General features: G+C 43.7%; 1 protein-coding gene across 3 annotated transcripts in view; it reads right to left on the reverse strand.

The window, feature by feature from the left end:
- The window catches only part of LOC308310696 (inosine-5'-monophosphate dehydrogenase 1b), a 45,281-nt gene that overhangs the window by 19,500 nt on the left and 7,517 nt on the right, over positions 1 to 18,264 (reverse strand). For all 3 annotated transcript variants that reach the window (XM_080757075.1, XM_080757077.1, XM_080757076.1), the window contains one exon: positions 3,349 to 3,397. In XM_080757075.1, coding sequence (XP_080613201.1) covers positions 3,349 to 3,397 — 49 coding nt within the window. The remainder of the gene's footprint in view (positions 1 to 3,348; positions 3,398 to 18,264) is intronic.

Genomic DNA, 18,264 nt, shown 5'->3' on the forward strand with positions numbered 1-18,264 from the left:
TTGTATAGTGCGTGGTGTGAAACGGCCCTTATCCCGTTCTGACCTGAGATCAGATTCTACAAAATGTTCTTCTACACATCCTGACAGTTTTCTGATAAAGCTATGTTTCTATGTCAGTCGTTCTTCGATTTCTCTAAAATAGCAGACCTACAAGCTCGTAGCGCGCCACTCGGTGGCGCGCTACGAGCTTGTAGGTCTGCTATTTTTCAATAGCTACAGCATAACGTAATGCCAACACCCAAAAGGGGACGTCCACAGTAACGACAGGCTCCGCTCAACTCCGGCACATAGAACAGGGTGGAGATTAACGATATAATCAATTAGATTAATACCCCTGAGATGGACGGAGCAGAAGGGGGGGGGGGGGGGGGGGGGATGGGGGGGGGTTAATGCCTGAGATTAACCACCCCCTCCCCCCCTCCCCTCCCCCACCAACCAGAGAGAGGTAAACAGCCGGTGGGAGGAGGCCATGCTGACGGAAATAGCCTTGACCACAGGAGGGTTTACGCACTTTCAACAAACCTGGCGCCCCTATTTTTGTCATGTTGTTATATTCATGCACAGACGAAATCTGTCATGTTTTTGCACGGAAAAAGCCTTAAAAGAGCTCGTACTGTACTGTAGATCAGTCTCTGCTTTCGCTACCCGTCACACCACCACGCACTGTAACGTAGGGGAGGGGCTTAGCCCGTTCTGACCTGAGATCAGATTCTACCCGTCACACCACCACGTACTGTACGTAAGGGAGGGGCTTAACCCGTTCTGACCTGAGATCAGATTCTACCCGTCACACCACCACGTACTGTACGTAGGGAGGGGCTTAGCCCGTTCTGACCTGAGATCAGATTCTACCCGTCACACCACCACGTACTGTACGTAGGGAGGGGCTTAGCCCGTTCTGACCTGAGATCAGATTCTACCCGTCACACCACCACGTACTGTACGTAGGGAGGGGCTTAGCCCGTTCTGACCTGAGATCAGATTCTACCCGTCACACCACCACGTACTGTACGTAGGGAGGGGCTTAGCCCGTTCTGACCTGAGATCAGATTCTAAAAATTGTCTGTTTGAAAATGACAGTTTTCTGAAAAAGCTTATGTTTCTACGTCAGTCGTATAGTCTGAAAACCCACCTCTTCAGACTCCACCATGGCCCGTAGTATGTGATGTATGCCATGCTTTTGCTTAACCCATTCTGACCTGAGATCAGATTCATACGAGGTTTCCACTGGACACACACTGGTCTGATTAACCCATTCTGACCTGAGATCAGATTCTAAAAATGTCAGTCGTTCTTCGATTTTTCAAAAATAGCAGATCTACAAGCTCGTAGCGCGCCACTCGGTGGCGCGCTATGAGCTTGTAGATCTGATATTTTTCAATAGCTAAAGCATGACATGATGCCGACACCAAAATGGGTTCCCGTTCAGAATGGGTTAATGTACGGTAAGTCGCTCTGGATCAAGAGCGTCTGCTAAATGCCTAGACTGTAAACTGTATCCCCTCCTCAGACATTAAACTGTAAACTGTATCCCCTCCTCAGACATTAAACTGTAAACTGTATCCCCTCCTCAGACATTAAACTGTAAACTGTATCCCCTCCTCAGACATTAAACTGTAAACTGTATCCCCTCCTCAGACATTAAACTGTAAACTGTATCCCCTCCTCAGACATTAAACTGTAAACTGTATCCCCTCCTCAGACATTAAACTGTAAACTGTATCCCCTCCTCAGACATTAAACTGTAAACTGTATCCCCTCCTCAGACATTAAACTGTAAACTGTATCCCCTCCTCAGACATTAAACTGTAAACTGTATCCCCTCCTCAGACATTAAACTGTAAACTGTATCCCCTCCTCAGACATTAAACTGTAAACTGTATCCCCTCCTCAGACATTAAACTGTAAACTGTATCCCCTCCTCAGACATTAAACTGTAAACTGTATCCCCTCCTCAGACATTAAACTGTAAACTGTATCCCCTCCTCAGACATTAGACTGTAAACTGTATCCCCTCCTCAGACATTAGACTGTAAACTGTATCCCCTCCTCAGACATTAAACTGTAAACTGTATCCCCTCCTCAGACATTAAACTGTAAACTGTATCCCCTCAGACATTAAACTGTAAACTGTATCCCCTCCTCAGACATTAAACTGTAAACTGTATCCCCTCCTCAGACATTAGACTGTAAACTGTATCCCCTCCTCAGACATTAAACTGTAAACTGTATCCCCTCCTCAGACATTAAACTGTAAACTGTATCCCCTCCTCAGACATTAAACTGTAAACTGTAAACTGTAAACTGTATCCCCTCCTCAGACATTAAACTGTAAACTGTATCCCCTCCTCAGACATTAAACTGTAAACTGTATCCCCTCCTCAGACATTAAACTGTAAACTGTATCCCCTCCTCAGACATTAAACTGTAAACTGTATCCCCTCCTCAGACATTAGACTGTAAACTGTATACAGTACTGTAGTAATACTGTATCCCCTCCTCAGACATTAAACTGTAAACTGTATCCCCTCCTCAGACATTAAACTGTAAACTGTATCCCCTCCTCAGACATTAAACTGTAAACTGTATCCCCTCCTCAGACATTAAACTGTAAACTGTATCCCCTCCTCAGACATTAAACTGTAAACTGTATCCCCTCCTCAGACATTAGACTGTAAACTGTATCCCCTCCTCAGACATTAGACTGTAAACTGTATCCCCTCCTCAGACATTAAACTGTAAACTGTATCCCCTCCTCAGACATTAAACTGTAAACTGTATCCCCTCAGACATTAAACTGTAAACTGTATCCCCTCCTCAGACATTAAACTGTAAACTGTATCCCCTCCTCAGACATTAGACTGTAAACTGTATCCCCTCCTCAGACATTAAACTGTAAACTGTATCCCCTCCTCAGACATTAAACTGTAAACTGTATCCCCTCCTCAGACATTAAACTGTAAACTGTAAACTGTAAACTGTATCCCCTCCTCAGACATTAAACTGTAAACTGTATCCCCTCCTCAGACATTAAACTGTATACTGTAGACTGTATACTGTATACTGTATCCCCTCCTCAGACATTAAACTGTAAACTGTATCCCCTCCTCAGACATTAAACTGTAAACTGTATCCCCTCCTCAGACATTAGACTGTAAACTGTATACAGTACTGTAGTAATACTGTATCCCCTCCTCAGACATTAGACTGTAAACTGTATCCCCTCCTCAGACATTAAACTGTAGACTGTATCCCCTCCTCAGACATTAAACTGTAAACTGTATCCCCTCCTCAGACATTAAACTGTAAACTGTATCCCCTCCTCAGACATTAGACTGAAACACTCACCACTTCATCGGAGGTGAAGTCAATGAAGCCGGGCAGAATCAGGAAATCACTGAAAGACAAGAACACAGGAGTGGCAGGAGGTCAGAGGTCAGGGGTCAATGCTCCAGGGGTTTACAGACACCTGGCGTTGGACCAAAATAAAGTCAATTGTGTCATAGTTCCCCCCCCCCCCCCCCCTTTAGTTGTACTTTGCTACAGCAAATCTGCACACATTAGAAATGTGTGTCCTCTTGCCTGATTGTCACACAAATACTTTAACCCATTCTGACCCGAGATCAGATTCATACGAGGTTTTCCACTGGACACACACTGGTCTGATTAACCACATTCTGACCTGAGATCAGATTCATACGAGGTTTTCCACTGGACACACACTGGTCTGATTAACCACATTCTGACCTGAGATCAGATTCATACGAGGTTTTCCACTGGACACACACTGGTCTGATTAAACCCATTCTGACCTGAGATCAGATTCATACGAGGTTTTCCACTGGACACACACTGGTCTGATTAAACCCATTCTGACCTGAGATCAGATTCATACGAGGTTTTCCACTGGACACACACTGGTCTGATTAACCACATTCTGACCTGAGATCAGATTCATACGAGGTTTTCCACTGGACACACACTGGTCTGATTAACCACATTCTGACCTGAGATCAGATTCATACGAGGTTTTCCACTGGACACACACTGGTCTGATTAACCACATTCTGACCTGAGATCAGATTCATACGAGGTTTTCCACTGGACACACACTGGTCTGATTAAACACATTCTGACCTGAGATCAGATTCATACGAGGTTTTCCACTGGACACACACTGGTCTGATTAACCACATTCTGACCTGAGATCAGATTCATACGAGGTTTTCCACTGGACACACACTGGTCTGATTAACCACATTCTGACCTGAGATCAGATTCATACGAGGTTTTCCACTGGACACACACTGGTCTGATTAAACACATTCTGACCTGAGATCAGATTCATACGAGGTTTTCCACTGGACACACACTGGTCTGATTAACCACATTCTGACCTGAGATCAGATTCATACGAGGTTTTCCACTGGACACACACTGGTCTGATTAACCCCATTCTGACCTGAGATCAGATTCATACGAGGTTTCCACTGGACACACACTGGTCTGATTAACCCATTCTGACCTGAGATCAGATTCATACGAGGTTTCCACTGGACACACACTGGTCTGATTAACCCCATTCTGACCTGAGATCAGATTCATACGAGGTTTCCACTGGACACACACTGGTCTGATTAACCCCATTCTGACCTGAGATCAGATTCATACGAGGTTTCCACTGGACACACACTGGTCTGATTAAACCCATTCTGACCTGAGATCAGATTCTAAGCCACGGACAGGATAATCCGTTTCCATCTCCACGACCCGCCTCTGCCAGAACGTGAAAATCTGTCTTTTAATTTCATTGAATCCAGTAATTATATATATATATATATATATATATATATATATATTAGAGCTGGGACTCGATTAAAAAAATTAATCTAATTAATCAGAGGCTTTGCGATTAATTAATCTAGATTAATCGCATTTTAATCGCATATCATTATTTGACCCGAGAACAGTGAGAAAGCAATTTTTTCAAATGGATTTTGGTATTATGACTTTATGAGTAAAGGAATGAATAGTGAATACATAAACTTCAGCAACAAAACATTGTTTATTTTTCATCAGGTGGTACTTAAACCAAAACCAACAGATCAGTGCCATTTTTGCCATAAAGTGGTCGCAAGTGGTCTACAGTTGACTGCAACCCAGTAAGCCAGGGAGTTTGTTATTTTGTCAGACTTGGACTTAGTCATATTGCCTCTGAAACCAGGCATCAGGTCGAGTGTAGGTTGCGACGTTGAAGAAGACGGAGTAACGTGAACTTCCACGCTAGCAGCAACATGTTTGGCATTGATGTGATATGTGAGGGACGATGTGCTGCGGTGATAGGCAAATTCTTTGTTGCATAATATGCATACAACTGCATTTCTGTCCACGCTTCCATCCGCTCGCTTTTTAAATCTAAATTTCCCACTAAATTTCCCAAGCTGCGCGTTCTTTTTTGGGTCTGCATTCATGCTAACGTGTGCCGTTTCAGTTTGTTGTTATCGTCTAGTACTAGCGGAAGTGAATGCTCAGACAGCAATGTTGCTGCTGGGTGCGTCAGCATCTTAGGTAAGTGGAAACGTGCGCCCAGTGAGAAACGTTCCGGTTCGGCGGTGAAAACAAAATATGCGATTAAATGCGTTAATTATTTTAACGCGTTAATTTTTCTGTAGTTAATTAATCTAAATTAATCGCAATTAGTCCCGGCCCGACAAAACTGCGATCTTTGGGACCTTATAAAAACACTAAGACTTTGATAAACGTGGAGCGCGCTAAGAAAGTTCCTCCATCGCTCATCGATACACAGCCTACACAGCCTAGAATGAGGATCCAAGATGGAGGGCTATCAGCGGAAGTGGTCTCTTTTCTGCGTATTTCAGGCATTAACAATATATATAACGATATAACGCACCTATAGTTCATTTTCAATGAGACGTTGTCTAATGGTAGACAGAGTAAGACAGAATACAGACAGAATAAATATGATTTTGGCCAGGTTTTGAGCATTTTTTAATGGAGGGACAGACAGTATAGGCTGACATGCAGTAAAAGGCCGTCGGAACTCGGGATCGGGAGTCGAACCCGCGGCACACACTGCCAGACTGGATTATCATGAGCCAAGGTGCCCCCTGTTGTTCCCGACCCACAGGTTGAGAACCCCTGGGTTAAACAACAACAGCACTACAACAAGAGGCTGAGAATGAGAGCTAGACGGAGAGGCATGATGTCTGTGTGTGTGTGTGTGTGTGTGTGTGTGTGTGTGTGTGTGTGTGTATGTGTGTGTGTGTGTGACACACACTGGCAGCTGTATGTGTCTGTCTGGTGGTTTGGCAGATGGGCGAGAAAACACAGGGCGAGAAAACAGAGCGAGAGAGAGAGTGAGAGTGTGTGAGAAAGAGAGAGAGAGAGAGAGAGAGAGAGAATAAGCAGAGCTTTGTACGTCAGCGGATGGGTGGGTGTGAAGAGGCTGTGGTTGGTGGAGGCTGGCTGGAAAAGGACAAGTTAAATAATGTGGCCTAGCTTTAGTAGGAAAAGGACAAGTTAAATAATGTGGCCTAGCTTTAGTAGGAAAAGGACAAGTTAAATAATGTGGCCTAGCTTTAGTAGGAAAAGGACAAGTTAAATAATGTGGCCTAGCTTTAGTAGGAAAAGGACAAGTTAAATAATGTGGCCTAGCTTTAGTAGGAAAAGGACAAGTTAAATAATGTGGCCTAGCTTTAGTAGGAAAAGGACAAGTTAAATAATGTGGCCTAGCTTTAGTAGGAAAAGGACAAGTTCAATAATGTGGCCTAGCTTTAGTAGGAAAAGGACAAGTTAAATAATGTGGCCTAGCTTTAGTAGGAAAAGGACAAGTTAAATAATGTGGCCTAGCTTTAGTAGGAAAAGGACAAGTTAAATAATGTGGCCTAGCTTTAGTAGGAAAAGGACAAGTTAAATAATGTGGCCTAGCTTTAGTAGGAAAAGGACAAGTTAAATAATGTGGCCTAGCTTTAGTAGCTCAACCTCAGAATACTGAAGCTTCCTGCTTCAGTATTCTACTGTGGGGACACTTTTCTTTGTCCATTTCATTAACCTAAAGTCATAAACAACACAAGATGCAAGTATCTTATGTTGTTTTTCTTGTTTTTCATTTAATCATCCAGTATCCTTATTATAGTACATTGATGTTGCAAAGCAGCGAAGTCTTTTGCAGATGTATGCCACGCTTGTACCTGTATTAATTAGTACATTGTACGAATTGTATGAAAATAGGGAAAAATGGCTATGTTAAATGTTATATAATTACATCAGTGGTGCTCAAACCCTTTCATGCCAAGGACCCCTCAAAATGATGAGTTTTGGCTCTTGTCTGCAGACCCCCGTCTCACACTATTGTTCCAGGGACCCCCAGAAGCACGGATGTGAGTTAGAAATATTAGAAGTTTAAAAAAAAAAGATTGTAATTTCAAAGATGTACACGTTGAAAAAATGTAAATAAAATGGCAGATTTACAAGCTCATATCGTGGCACGAAGTAGACGCGCCATGAGCTTGTAGATCTGCTCATTTTGAATAGCCAAAGCATAACATAATGGTAGCGGTGGTTTAACATCTAAAACGACAGATGCTTTCCCGGTTCCAACGGGTTAAAGAGTGGCGTTTAGAAGAAAGCAACGAGCCCTAAACCCTAACCCTAAAGCAGCAGGCCCTATCCTCTCACAGAGTGCTCTCGTGTGTGGGTGTGGGACCGGGGGAGACGTCGTAACGGGCCTGGAATAAAAACCCAGCCCGAACTACGGGAAGAACGGATGGAGGGCGGAGCGGGGAGTCCCGTCCCATTCAGCTCGGCTCCCACAGTCCAGACAGACACCCGCAAAACATCAACACAGTCACAGTCCCGGGGAGGAGACGAGACACACACACACACACACACACGCACACACACACAAAAACATATGCCAGCAGTTAAACCATTCTGACCCGAGATCAGATTCTAAAAATGTTCTTCTACATCCTGACAGTTTTCTGAAAAAGCTATGTTTCTATATGTCAGTCGTTCTTCGATTTTTCAAAAAATAGCAGACCTACAAGCTCGTAGCGCGCCACTCGGTGGCGCGCTACGAGCTTGTAGGTCTGCTATTTTTCAATAGCTAAAGCATAGCTTAATAATGCTAACACCAAAAGGGGTTCCCGCTCAAAATGGGTTAAGGTCCCGCCACAAAACCTCAGCACTCTATATAGTCACTGACCCATCACAGACACACCCTAAAACAGTGGGTCGGGACCCCGGCTACAACGTTTAAATGACACACATGCTGTAAACGGGTTGACTCAGTCGTGTCCTACTAACACACACACAACAGAGTCGGATAACACTAGGATCATACAGAAAGACTGCATCACTTCTCAAACTACTTTCCATGGTTGTCTGTACTGTACTGTACTGTGTGTGTGTGTGTGTGTGTGTGTGTGTGTGTGTGTGTGTGTGTGTGTGTGTGTGTGTGTGTGTGTGTGTGTGTGTGTGTGTGAGAGAGAGAGTGAGTGTGTGTGTCACCCCCTTAGATAGCATTTCTGTAGACTTAGATAGCATTTGATACAGACTTATAGCACGTTATGTAGACAGCACTAGAATTGCATTGTATGTAGTCATAGCACGTCATAGTACATTATGTATAGCATAGTATAGTATAGATGTATAGTTTATATGTATAGTTTCATTATATAGATATTCCACTGTTACGTTCTTAGATTACGCATGTTTCATGATAAATGGTTTTTATGTGATGTATTCCCATGCTTTTTTGTTCTTGCTTAATGTAAGTCGCTCTGGATTCAGAGCGTCTGATAAATGCCTAAATTGTATATTGTAAAATTGTGTGTGTGTGTGTGTATCAATATATTCCACATACAATATTTATGAATAGCTGCAGTAAATGCCCTGGTGTGACTGTAGCATACAGTATATATACTGTATATAATCATGGAAGGCAACAGACATTCCAGGCGTACACAAAGTCTGAAATGAACCAGTAATCAAGCAAGTCGTTTAAGAGATAAATGACCGGCCAAGTTAGATCTAACCATGCTCTAAACCTCCTCCTCCACAACGTACAGCCTCAAGTCCTGAAGAAAAACACTGGCTATAGGTGATGTTTCAATGTGATCGCCATTTGAATGGTAAATGTAGACAAATGCATGACGCTATAAGCTAAGGGCGTGGGCCAGAATGCCACAAACAGAAGTCACTCATAAGAAATACAGTATACTAGATCTCAGACAGTGACTCCTGTGTGTCAGTGGGATGGACTCAGGACAGTTATGTATGTGTATAATACAGTTACAGTATACTAGATCTCAGACAGTGACTCCTGTGTGTCAGTGGGATGGACTCAGGACAGTTATGTACGTGTATAATACAGTTACAGTATACTAGATATCAGACAGTGACTCCTGTGTGTCAGTGGGATGGACTCAGGACAGTTATGTACGTGTATAATACAGTTACAGTATACTAGATATCAGACAGTGACTCCTGTGTGTCAGTGGGATGGACTCAGGACAGTTATGTACGTGTATAATACAGTTACAGTATACTAGATATCAGACAGTGACTCCTGTGTGTCAGTGGGATGGACTCAGGACAGTTATGTACGTGTATAATACAGTTACAGTATACTAGATATCAGACAGTGACTCCTGTGTGTCAGTGGGATGGACTCAGGACAGTTATGTACGTGTATAATACAGTTACAGTATACTAGATATCAGACAGTGACTCCTGTGTGTCAGTGGGATGGACTCAGGACAGTTATGTACGTGTATAATACAGTTACAGTATACTAGATATCAGACAGTGACTCCTGTGTGTCAGTGGGATGGACTCAGGACAGTTATGTACGTGTATAATACAGTTACAGTATACTAGATATCAGACAGTGACTCCTGTGTGTCAGTGGGATGGACTCAGGACAGTTAGGTACGTGTAAAGGCAGAGCCATTAGATCAGGGTTCCCCAATTCATTTTCCTCTTAGGGCCATATTTTGACTAGCGTGTGCAGGCTGGGGACCGAGTCCGCACGCGCGAGGTCGAGGTCTTGCCCTGAAAATTCATTTTGGACCCCCAGTTTGACATGCATAGGCTACTGACCCCCATTTATATCTGGGACCCCTCAAAACAAATGGCCCGCGGGCTGCCTATTGGGGAACCCTGCATTAGATGGTGGGCCAGCCGCCACAACATAAATCAATGGCAAACAGTCCACCTTATTAACTAAAAATGGATGTCATGGATGCACCTGGGACGTATCCTCAGTGATGTGTCCTGAGGTCAACACCTGGGACGTATCCTCAGTGATGTGTCCTGAGGTCAACACCTGGGACGTATCCTCAGTTATGTGTCCTGAGGTCAACACCTGGGACGTATCCTCAGTGATGTGTCCTGAGGTCAACACCTGGGACGTATCCTCAGTGATGTGTCCTGAGGTCAACACCTGGGACGTATCCTCAGTGATGTGTCCTGAGGTCAACACCTGGGACGTATCCTCAGTTATGTGTCCTGAGGTCATCACCTGGGACGTATCCTCAGTGATGTGTCCTGAGGTCAACACCTGGGACGTATCCTCAGTTATGTGTCCTGAGGTCAACGGGGTTTCGGGTCTACCAACCAACATCGTACCCCTCACTCAGGCGACCCAGCCGGGGTTGATCAAGTCCCGACTCACGTCCCCAGTAGCTACCCTCCATCAGTCCATCAGGGAATGAGCAAGAAGGACACACAATCCGTTGCTCCGGAACTACTCTGCCGGGACTGGGAAGGAGAACCAAATTATGGCCTTATAATAATAATAACTATATTGCATACAGATAGAACTGCCTTAACCATTTGTTACAGATAAATATAAATGCTAGTATGGTGATCATTTTTGCATAGAAAGAGATACGATTAAACTCCCTTTTGAATAGAGAAAAACAAGAGTTCTTTCAATGTTCAAGGTCTCTTCTTATACATTAGATAAGATGGTCTCTTCTTAGATACATTAGATAAGATATTTTTAACACAAAACATCATCCAAGAGCCCACTTGTTTCATTCACAGAGAATGTAAACCGATTTGTGAAGCATCAACGTAATTTCCTTTAGAGGGGCGGGAGAGACCCCTTTAGAGGGGCGGGAGAGACCCCTTTAGAGGGGCGGGAGAGACCCCTTTAGAGGGGCGGGATAGAACCCTTTAGGTCAACCAAGTATAGAGGTTACTGTATATTAAGTGGAATGTGAAGTGAACGTTTTGGTGGTAAAAATAAATAAAATAAATAAATTACAAACTTGTTTGACTTGGAGTTCACATTGAATGTGAAGAATGTACATTTCCACTACAAATGTCTGTGAATCTATTGCACTTTCTTTTTAACTTAAACTCGATGTCATCAGCGCACAGATCACATGCTCCTTGTGAGTCATTAACGACCCCAGTTTGAACCCGATTCCAGTCATAGGATTCCTGTCGTATGTCTCCCTTCTCTCTCTCTGTGTGTGTGTGTGTGTGCGTGTGTGCGTGTGTGTGTCTCTGTGTGTGTGTGTGTGTGTGTGTGTGTCACAAGACTGAAGACATAATGTCACACATAGGACAATTTGAAGGATATTTCAACAACAGACACTCAGGGAGACCTGCTCTGCGCTCCAATAACAATAATCATTAAGTCCAAATGTGATTTTTAGTGGAGGACAAGTAGCTTGTGTTGTAGAACGAGCACACACACACACACACACACACACACAAGCAGTGTGATGATAATAGCCAATATACAGTCACATCACGTGAAAGTTGTGAGATTGTAGATCGGCAACACACCACAGAATTGCCACCTTTTGAAACATTTTGAAATGTTTGGCCTAAACGACGACATGCCCTGAATAGGGAGGCTGTAAGTGGAAACGTCCGTCTGTGTATTTTATAAATATTTAACCAAATGAAAAGTATTAACCCGGAGCTCGTGACTACATAGTAACTACATTGGATCCGTTAGGAAGTAGGAACACATGATGGTTTAACCCGTTCTGACCTGAGATCAGATTCTAAAAAATGTTCTTCTACATCCTGACAGTTTTCTGAAAAAGCTATGTTTCTATGTCAGTCGTTCTTCGATTTTTTTAAAATAGCAGACCTACAAGCTCGTAGCGCGCCACTCGGTGGCACGCTATATTGTAGATGCTAACGCCAAAAGGGGTTGGGGACAAGGTTTCCACCCCGACACAGCCGACAGCGAATACTGGACAACTCGCCCCGGTGCTTGCCCGTTTTTCCTCCCGGAATTTTCCCCAGTGAGGGGGATAACTTTGTAATATGCTATTGGCTGTTTGTATATTCTTTTTGGAAAAATATAAAAAGATACTCCTGTGGAAAGGCTATATTATTTTACTTATATTGAACCTATAAACAATTTAGTATTATTTAGTATAATATGTAAGGTTTTGCCTACTCAAATGGTACCGTCAGATAATCCCCCACATATCCTACAACAACTTCTGTGAACAGACTTCACTGTAGTAGCTTTTCATAAATTATATTTGTACTTGTGCTGTCATGAAAGTTTATAGTTAGAGAAATTCAAAGTCCAGCCGTCTGCTGTCCAGCCCCTCCCACCAACCCCTCACTGGGGAAAACTCTGGGAGGAAAACAGAAACGGGGCGAGTAGTCTTGTTACCCCGACAGCAGAGTAGATTTAGTCCGCTTTTTTGAATAAAATTCCATTTAGTTGTTGTCATATTTTAGTCATCTGAAATCAGTCTAGTCAACTACAGTAGTTGAGTAAATATCAGACAAATCACCAAAATCTACAGGTGGTTTTGTTGGGACTGGCATTATTGGCCTTGATGGCGTTGGAACCCCCAATTTTAGACTTGGTTGCGCTCTGGAAATACACGATCTACAAGACCACAACGATCTACAAGCCCACAACGATCTACAAGACCACAACGTGGTGAGCTTGTAGACCAGCCGTTTTCAGAGCGCAAACTAAATAAAACGTACCCGTCTTTTAGTTCTGCTCCATCTCTTCTCCACTAGTCCCTCCCTAACATTTTAGTATATATTTTTTTTAGTCTGTGATCTATATTGTCCATATATTTAGTCTCAGTCATCACTCATCATAGCTCAGTAGTTTGTATTTAGTTTGTCGGTGAAAAAGATCAAAGTCAAACCGTTTTCGCCATAGTTTTGTCGACAGAAATAACTGGGCCTACAACAGGGATGAAATCACAAGGTGAATGTTGGGACTAAACCTTATAGCTCGCCCAGAACCAACGCCGCCAAGGTCCACCACTACCCCCCATCCCCTAGACACATGACCATGTGTCTCAGGACATGTAGTCATGTGTCTCAGGACATGTAGTCATGTGTCTCAGGACATGTAGTCATGTGTCTCAGGACATGTAGTCATGTGTCTCAGGACATGTAGTCATGTGTCTCAGGACATGTAGTCATGTGTCTCAGGACATGTAGTCATGTGTCTCAGGACATGTAGTCATGTGTCTCAGGACATGTAGTCATGTGTCTCAGGACATGTAGTCATGTGTCTCAGGACATGTAGTCATGTGTCTCAGGACATGTAGTCATGTGTCTCAGGACATGTAGTCATGTGTCTCAGGACATGTAGTCATGTGTCTCAGGACATGTAGTCATGTGTCTCAGGACATGTAGTCATGTGCCTCAGGACATGTAGTCATGTGTCTCAGGACATGTAGTCATGTGTCTCAGGACATGTAGTCATGTGTCTCAGGACATGTAGTCATGTGTCTCAGGACATGTAGTCATGTGTCTCAGGACATGTAGTCATGTGTCTCAGGACATGTAGTCATGTGCACAACCCCCACTCTGACCGTCATGTACTTCATTAAACAGCCCCGGTCGGTCGGACGTTCCTCTTTCAGTCACACAGGCTCAAAGTCATCACGTTTCATATTCAATTAGCTTATACTATGGGACCAGAGATGGGGGGGGGGGGGGGGGGGGGGGGGAGCGGCATTCGTGACCAGGCGTTAACCCATTCTGGGCGGGAACCCCCTTTTGGTGTTAGCATTATGTTATATGCTTTAGCTATTGAAAAACAGCAGATCTACGAGCTTGTAGGTCTGCTATTTTTTGGAGAAATCGAAGAACGACATAGCTTTTTCAGAAAACTGTCAGGATGTATAGAAGACGTTTATAGAATCTGATCTCAGGTCAGAACGGGTTAATCAATGGGTGGGATTGTCCGTCCCTCCTCCCTCCAGCGCCCAGTGGGAGGGGCCTTGTTGCATCGCCTCCCAACGCTAATTCAAGCGAGACCCGTAGTAAAGTAGTAAATTGGATTGATTTGTGCTGCCGTGACGATAACGTATGCTCCATGAATATGAACCCGAGGCCATCCAGCAGTATAGGCTGGGCTTTGGACCGATGACGAACTGTAACGATACTAACCGATAACGTGGATTCACTCACGTGTCTCCCCTGGTTATCAGTCTGGACATGGTCAATGGTAAATGGTGCATTTATATAGCGCCTTTATCCAAGATTGCAAACCCTAACCATAACCACGAGCACGGGGCAGCACACCTAAACCTAACCCCAAACCCTCACCGCGAGCACGGGGCAGCACACCTAAACCTAACCCCAAACCCTCACCTTAACCATAACCGCCAGCACGGGGCAGCACACCTAAACCTAACCCCTCACCCTCACCCTCACCATAACCGCGAGCACGGGGCAACACACCTAAACCTAACCCCAAACCCTCACCCTCACCATAACCGCCAGCACGGGGCAACACACCTAAACCTAACCCCTCACCCTCACCCTCACCATAACCGCGAGCACGGGGCAACACACCTAAACCTAACCCCAAACCCTCACCCTCACCATAACCGCGAGCACGGGGCAGCACACCTAAACCTAACCCCAAACCCTCACCCTCACCATAACCGCCAGCACGGGGCAGCACACCTAAACCTAACCCCAAACCCTCACCCTAACCATAACCGCCAGCACGGGGCAGCACACCTAAACCTAACCCCGAACCCTCACCCTAACCATAACCGCCAGCACGGGGCAGCACACCTAAACCTAACCCCTCACCCTCCCCCTCACCATAACCGCGAGCACGGGGCAGCACACCTAAACCTAACCCCAAACCCTCACCCTCACCATAACCGCGAGCACGGGGCAGCACACCTAAACCTAACCCCCAACCCTCACCCTAACCATAACCGCGAGCACGGGGCAGCACACCTAAACCTAACCCTGACCAATATATTCTGACATTAGACTTTGAGGCATCTGCAATCATGCAGTAGATGTGTCCGCAACTCCACATGCCTGCCATTTTCAAAAATAGCACATCTGCAAGCTTGCAATGTGACACATTTTGAATAGGGCTTAAGCTGTGAAATAAAATGCTCAGTTTGTGTATTTTACATTTACTTGATTGCTCATTTTACTGTATCATTAAAGTTAAATGTTCAGTCGTCACATACTCGATTGCAACCACAAAATCTGGCCTCACTAGTCGAGGCTCTGGACGACAGCGGAGGTTTTTACAAAGCCTTGGCGTTCAGAGCGCCTGCCACGAGCTACAGGTTAAAGGGAACTGAACGCTGACTTGTGCTGCTGGAATGTGGACACACGAGATCTCAACGAACGCTCCGACAGGATGTAACTCTGAGCCACGTTTTAAAGAGAGAGAGAGACAGAGAGAGAGAGAGAGAGAGAGAGTGTTTAGGCATTTCAAGCATTTTACTACTGTGACAGTTGAGATTTGAGGTCAGAACAGCTTAGTTTGTACCAGGATGATGGTTGAACATTGGGTCGTAAAACCAATAAGCCCATAACGCAAGTTCAAATAGTGTCGATCACCCATTGTTGCTGCTTCTGTGCTTTAGAGAACATACGAGTAAGACGCGCAAACGTGGGAAGCGAACGCAGCTCGTACATATTTGGGTTTCGGACGTATAGCTGCTTTGGGGACTCCTTATATGGTGCCCCTTTTGTGCCCATATATGGAGCTGAGTGGACCTGGCCCCTTTTGTGCCCATATATGGAGCTGAGTGATTGCTGATGCAACACACTCCATATTTGGATAGCGGGACAGAGTAGTAGATATTTTTGAGTGGTGCAACGGTAACCACTCCAAGGAAAAGCAATGTCCGTGTTCACCTATGTATGTATTAATGAGCATAAGTATATGACTAAGTACCAGTAGGGGCACTGTTTGCATTGAATGGGAATTGAATGGGGGCTATGGGGTGTTGTGCTAATTCGCTTATTTCCATCGCTCAAAATTATAATTTCTTTGTATATATCCTCTCTTCATAATGTAAATAATATCCCAAGCGGCACACTTTACTACTTATTTCGATGGAAATAAGCGAACTAGCATAACACCCCATAGCCCCCATTCAATTACCATTCAATGCAATGCAATTCATTGAGGGCTTATGGTAGGGGAAATAGCCAATAAGGAGTTTTTGCACAAAAAAACACCTGGACCTCTTTGGTGGGGACGTAACAACTACAAAGAAAGGTATAAGAAAGATAAGAAAGCATTCTAGCGTGGAATTCTCCTTTAAATACACACTATGACTGACATTATTGTTTTATGTTATTAGTAAGACAAGACAAATTAATCTAAAGAAATAAAGAGCTGAAAATGCATGATGACTTTTTCAAGAGTGTGCAGCATGCTTATAGGAGCAGTCTGTGAGTAAAAAAGTTAAACAAGCTTGAATGACGTTCTGATCCAATTAGAACCACATGGTTCTGTTAAATCAGAACCTGAATGAACGGTCTGATGAATTCTAAAGTGGAGAAGATACGTAGATCAGAGCCTGAATGAATGCTTTGATCAAATCAGAGCTTGAATTAGGGGGCCAAAGCTGTTAAAGGGTAAGACCACTTTTTTTAAGGTTTGGGTTGTGTAGTTACTTTGCCATGATGCAACTCCAAATGTGGACAAGAAATAAGAAATAACTGCTCCAGTGATTAGAAATTGATAATTCAAAATATGCTCCTCATTGACTTACATTGTAGCTAAAACAGCTCTCAAAGTCACTCTTTTAGTATGTAAACAAACAGAAACAATGTTGATTCAGACAATATAGAGCATCACCAAAACTCATGTAGTTTTATTTTTTCATAAAAATGTTATCTTCCTGTTGATTTGTCCATTTTATTGGGAAGAAAACCCGGACTGGATCCGGATCCAGATCTTCAAATAGTAAAATCAACAGGAATCTAACATTTTTATGAAAAAATAAAACTGCATGAGTTTTGGTGATGCTCTATATTGTCTGAATCAACTTTGTTTGTGTTTGTATACGTACTAAAAGAGTGCCTTTGAGAGCTGTTTGAGCTACAATGCAAGTCAATGAGGAGCATATTTTGAATTGTCAATTTCTAATCACTGGAGCAGTATTTTTTTATTTCTTGTCCACATTTGGAGTTGCATCATGGCAAAGTAACTACACAACCCAAACCTCAAAAAAAGTGGTCTTACCCTTTAAGACAGAGGAATCACAACAGAACAGGTCATGCAACTTCTATACGATCGTTAGTTAACAGTCATTAACCCATTCTGACCGGGCACCCATTTTGGTGTTGGCATCATGTTATGCTTTAGCTATTGAAAAATAGCAGATCTACAAGCTCATATCGCGCCACCGAGTGGCGCGCTACGAGCTTGTAGGTCTGCTATTTTTGAAAAATCGAAGAACGACTGACATTTTTTAGAATCTGATCTCAGGTCAGAATGGGTTAATCAGACCAGTGTGTGTCCTAGTGGAAACCTCGTATGAATCTGATCTCAGGTCAGAATGGGTTAACACAGTTACACACAATATTACTGCCGGAAGCAAATATCACCCCCCACCCCCTGTCACCAAGATTAGTTTCAGCATTCAACACAACATGCCATCCATTCAATCAGTACAATCACACCACCAACACCAGCCCATCGGGTTAACCCATTCTGACCTGAGATCAGATTCATACGAGGTTTCCACTGGACTACACACTGGTCTGATGAACCCATTCTGACCTGAGATCAGATTCTAAAAATGTCAGTCGTTCTTCGAATTTTTCAAAAATAGCAGACCTACAAGCTCGTATCGCGCCACTCGGTGGCGCGATATGAGCTTGTAGATCTGCTATTTTTCAATAGGTAAAGCATAACATGATGCTAAACACCAAAATGGGTGCCCGGTCAGAATGGGTTAAAGGATTTGGCATGATGAAAACTCCAAAACTATACTTTGGTCT

Source organism: Protomyctophum bolini, assembly GCF_963924005.1.
Source record: "Protomyctophum bolini genome assembly, chromosome: 23".
NCBI classification, from domain to species: Eukaryota; Metazoa; Chordata; class Actinopteri; order Myctophiformes; family Myctophidae; genus Protomyctophum; species Protomyctophum bolini.